The 4,584-nt window shown below is 38.5% G+C and overlaps 1 protein-coding gene across 2 annotated transcripts in view; it reads right to left on the bottom strand.

Moving 5' to 3' along the window:
• Window positions 1-4,584, bottom strand: part of PSMA3 (proteasome subunit alpha 3) — a 30,088-nt gene that overhangs the window by 16,001 nt on the left and 9,503 nt on the right. For both annotated transcript variants that reach the window (XM_021711671.1, XM_008056685.1), the window contains exon 3: window positions 1,582-1,705. In XM_021711671.1, the coding sequence (XP_021567346.1) occupies window positions 1,582-1,705 (124 nt within the window). The remainder of the gene's footprint in view (window positions 1-1,581; window positions 1,706-4,584) is intronic.

Raw genomic sequence — 4,584 nt, 5'->3', positions numbered from 1 at the left:
GGCGGGTCTTGAACCCATGGGCTCAGGCAATCCACTCACCTCAGCCTCCCAAGGCGTGGGGTTACAGCCTGAGTCACCAAGCCTGGCTACACTCGTGATTCTTAAAAACCACTTCTCAACTGACCCATCAGAAACCTGACAAATTTCAAATGGGACACAAGTTTTTCATTGTTTTTGAATGGAAAACTTCAAGGAAACTTTTTTAAAATTTGCACTTGCACAAGTTTGTCTTGTGTAATCACCAGCAATTGCTTTATGTCCCCTGGGAAGAGACATCTGAGTGGTTTGCTAGATTTACGATGCCCCCTCAAAGGGGGCATTTGAGTGCAAAGGGTTAAATAATACAGCGTTGGAACCAATTATTTGTAATGGTATTTGGCTTAAAATGCAACCATGGATATTGAGGAACTTATTTATGACCAAAAAAACCCCAAAATCTAAATTTTGTCTTATGTTTTTCCAGTGTGTGGCAACATGTGAAGCAGTCACCAACATGCATTACAGGTTCATTGACACATGTTGTGCAAGAATAATTTGATATCTTCCACCCTGCGTTTTTCTAATCAAGCATACAATGCAGTCTCGTTTTCTTCCTCCCATGTTAATAATACTTAATTTATTGTCCAGTCTACATTGTTCAAAGACAATGTAGAAAGACATTCTCTTTCTATGTTACACCAGCTGATTTTTTTGAAAGTGTATCTCAGTATATATTCCATTTCTTTATTTGCTTTTGGTATGCAATTTGAATGGAAAACTTCAAGAAATCATACATTTTTGAAAAATTTGCACTGGTATAAGTTTGTCCTGTATAGTCACCAGCAATCTCTCTATGTCCCCTGAGAGGAGACATCAAAATGCAAAGGATTAATATTACCTTCACTGGGTTGTCAAGATTAAAGATAATTATGTAGACAGCTCCCAGCATATTACCTAGTACATAGGTGTTCTCTTTTCTTTCTTGTAGCAAGGTTAGAATCATTTCATTCCTTTAGTGGTGGTTCTTACTGACATCTATAAAGGATGAGATCAAAGTCTGACATCTATAAAGGATAACTTCAGTATAAACCAGTAGTATATTTATGGCTTGGCTTGCAATGGTGCAAAGCAGTCACTAGGACAACTTAAAAATCAGGTACATGAAATAACTTACAGTGATGACTATGAAGTTCTTAAGGATGTGCTCATTTTCCCTTTCAATAAACATCCTTTCTTAGTGCTCCACCTTATCAAAGGTGTTCTCTATCTGATAATATCTTCAGTGTGACAGTGATCCCCACAAGGGATATAAAAAGCTGGTCTCTTTCCTTCTCAAGCATATACCTTCATTGGTAATCTTTGCTGCCAAGTTCTTTTTTCTACACATATTCCCCACTCTTCTCCCTCTCCCCCTCAAATCAATTTGGTTTTTCATATCTGTCACCAATACAATTATGAGAATGCTACTTTTCTTTTGAACAGTGAACTGCCCACACCCAGTAAGTCTGATTAATTTTGTGGTTGCTCATTGATCCATCTCAATCCCTTACTTCAAAAGAAATTGGACAAGGCAAAAAGAAATATCTTAAAATACGACCTTACCATTCCAACATGCCGATCAACATTAAAAAGTCTTTTGTTGGAGCCTTCTTCATAAAGTTTAGAAAGGACTAATTTTTCTACCCCAAAGACAACACCATCTTTACACCTGATTCCAATAGCTGTACTGAAACAAGAAGAAATCAATTTTTAATTGAAAATAAAATAAACTTCATTAACAAGTTTTTAAAACACACACACACAAAAATAGGTAATATTTAAAGCATTTCAAATACTTATAAATTAGATCCATATAAATGAATATCAGATGACCCTCCCAGAATCTAGTACATCATTTGACAAAAAAATACTCATGTTAAGTATAAAAAAGATGCTAACAAAACATACACAATATGGCATAATGTCTAGCAAGCATATGATAGTCATGTTATAAACAAGTGTTGACTGAATTCATGTGCATTAAAAATGGTACGTAACAGGCTGGGCGCGGTGGCTCAAGCCTGTAATCCCCAGCAGTTTGGGAGGCCAAGGTGAGAGGATTGCCTGAGCCCGTAGGTTCAAGAACAGCCTGGGCAACTCGGCGAGACCTCATCTCTACAATAAATTAAAAAATTAGCCAGTCATGGTAGCACGCGCCTGTAGTTCCAGTTACTTGAATGGCTGAGGCAGAAGGATCACCTGAGCCCAGCTGGTCGAGGCTGTGGTGGCTGTGAGTGTGCCACTGCATTCCAGCCTGGGAGACAGAGTAAGAATTCAACTCAAACAAACAAAAAAAGGTACATAATATACAAAGAAGACAGGCTAGATGCAAACTATAAAGCTAACAGTGACTAGTCTGGTTGGAAAGATTATGATTTATTCTTTTTCTTCCTTTTGCTCATCTATTTCTTTCAGTTTTTCTGTAATAAACACTGCTTCTAATAAGTATATAAAAGAATAAAGCATATGTTCTGCTACAAATGTTTATAAACATCTTAAAATAACCTCTTTAAGTGAAATGGAGAGAAATTATATGTCACCATTTCAAGATGAAAATGCGTGAATTACTTTATTGTTCTAATCTTTTTTAATAAAGCTATTTCTGATCAAAAGCAAGTGAGACAAAATAAACAATGCTTGACCTGTTTGGCTTTTTGGTCAAATTATTTCAATTTCTGTCTCTTTTTTTGTTTTTCAACAGACAATGCTGACCAGGCAGGACTTGAACTCTTGGGCTCAAGCAATCCTCCTGCCTCAGCCTCTTGAGTAGCTGGAACCACAGGCACCAACTTCTCTACTTTTTGTTTTTTTGGAGTTAGAGTCTTCACTCCCTTGCCCAGGCTGAAGTGCAGTAGCACAATCACTGCCACCCCAGCGTTGACCTGCTGGGCTCTGGCAATCCTTCCACCTCAGCCTTCCAAACAGCCAGAGCTACAGGTGCGCATTATATATTTTCTATTTATTGTAGAGACAAGGTCTCACCAAGCTGTCCAGGATGGTATCAAATCCATGGGCTCAAGAAGTCCACTCTCCTCAGCCTCCCAAAGTGCTGGGATTATCAGCTGACCACAGAGCTCAGCTAACTTCTCTATTTTTGATAACAGCATTACTAAGATCTAATCCCTTGAATTTCATTACTTCTTATCGCCCACATTGAGCTTGTATTTATTGTTGATTTTTTTTCTTCAAAATTTGTCTCATGTCTACTTCTTTCTTACAGTTTCAGGCTTAGATTACTGCAACACCTTTTCTACTTCTCCAATCCATCTTATCTAACATGACTAGCCTAATTCCTACCTCGGTTTTATTTTGTCATTACCATAATCTAAAAAATGGTTTATAACCTAAAAGGTATGGGAAATGTGTCAGTCACAGGCCTCTGAGCACCTGATGAAACTACGGTTACTTCTTTTCAGAAAAATGAACACATGCATTCAAGAATTTTAGACACTCCCCCCAAATGCACTCAAGAATTTTAGACACTCCTCCCTCAACACTTTAGGTGTCTTCAATGGCTCCCCCTTTAAGTTTAAACTCCTTTTCCTAGCTATCTAGGCAAAAATCCTGAGAATCTGGCAAAGCTCATGAAACATATTCAATTACCTTTATAAATGCTGTACTCTACTGATCTTAATCTCACTGTCATCCCTCAAACACCTTAAGTTCATTTTTGCCTCCATTTCTTTGAGGTTATCCTGGGTGCTAGAAAATAATTCCTCTTCACCACTGTATAACTAAAGATATTTCCACAAACATTTACAAATTTACTTGAACTTAACATATATAACCTCAGGAAGCCTTTATTAATGATTTTAACTCATCATCATTCTGTTTAGAATATAAAGCATTCTTTACTCTAAATTAAATTTCTCCAAGTATGACTCATGAACTTTCTAGAAATCCTTAAGATCCTTTCAGCGGTCTAAGAGGTTAAAATTATTTTCACGGCTGGGCTCGGTGGCTCAGCCTGTAATCCCAGCGCTTTGGGAGGCTGAGGTGAGTGGACTGCCTGTTCGAGACCCACCTGGGCAAGTTGACGAGATCTCATCTCTACAATAAATCAACAATTAGCAGGGCATGGTAGCATGTGCCTGTAGTTCCAGCCACTTGGAAGGCTGAGATGGAAGGATCGCCAGAGCCCAGTAGGTCAAGGTTGCAGTGGCCAGGAGCGGCCATTGCACTCTAGTCTGGGTGACAGAGTGAGACTCCAACTCAAAAAAAAAAAAAAATTATTTTCACAAGAATAAAAAGACTTCATTTGTTCCTTTTCCACTATGTGGACATTTGCACTGATGGTACAGTAGCAGTAATGGGTAAAAATGACATTTTTAACACAAATCAAGATGGTGACAGCAAATGGTACTAGTAAACCACTAATGACTGTATTCCTCACTGTTACTCTCAATTTTTTTTTAAGCCAATCTCTTTTAATTAAGAATGTCCTAATTAGCCAGGCGTGGTGGAACGCGCCTGTAGTTCCAGCTACTTGGAAGGCTAAGGCGGAGGATTCGCCGGAGTCCAGCAGGTCGAGGCTGTGGTGGCTGGGATCATGTCACTGCACTCCAG

The sequence above is a fragment of the Carlito syrichta genome, unplaced genomic scaffold (genome assembly GCF_000164805.1).
Source record: "Carlito syrichta isolate Samal-C Ts95f unplaced genomic scaffold, Tarsius_syrichta-2.0.1 Scaffold302449, whole genome shotgun sequence".
Taxonomy (NCBI): domain Eukaryota; kingdom Metazoa; phylum Chordata; class Mammalia; order Primates; family Tarsiidae; genus Carlito; species Carlito syrichta.
This window is presented reverse-complemented; position numbering and strand designations above follow the sequence as displayed.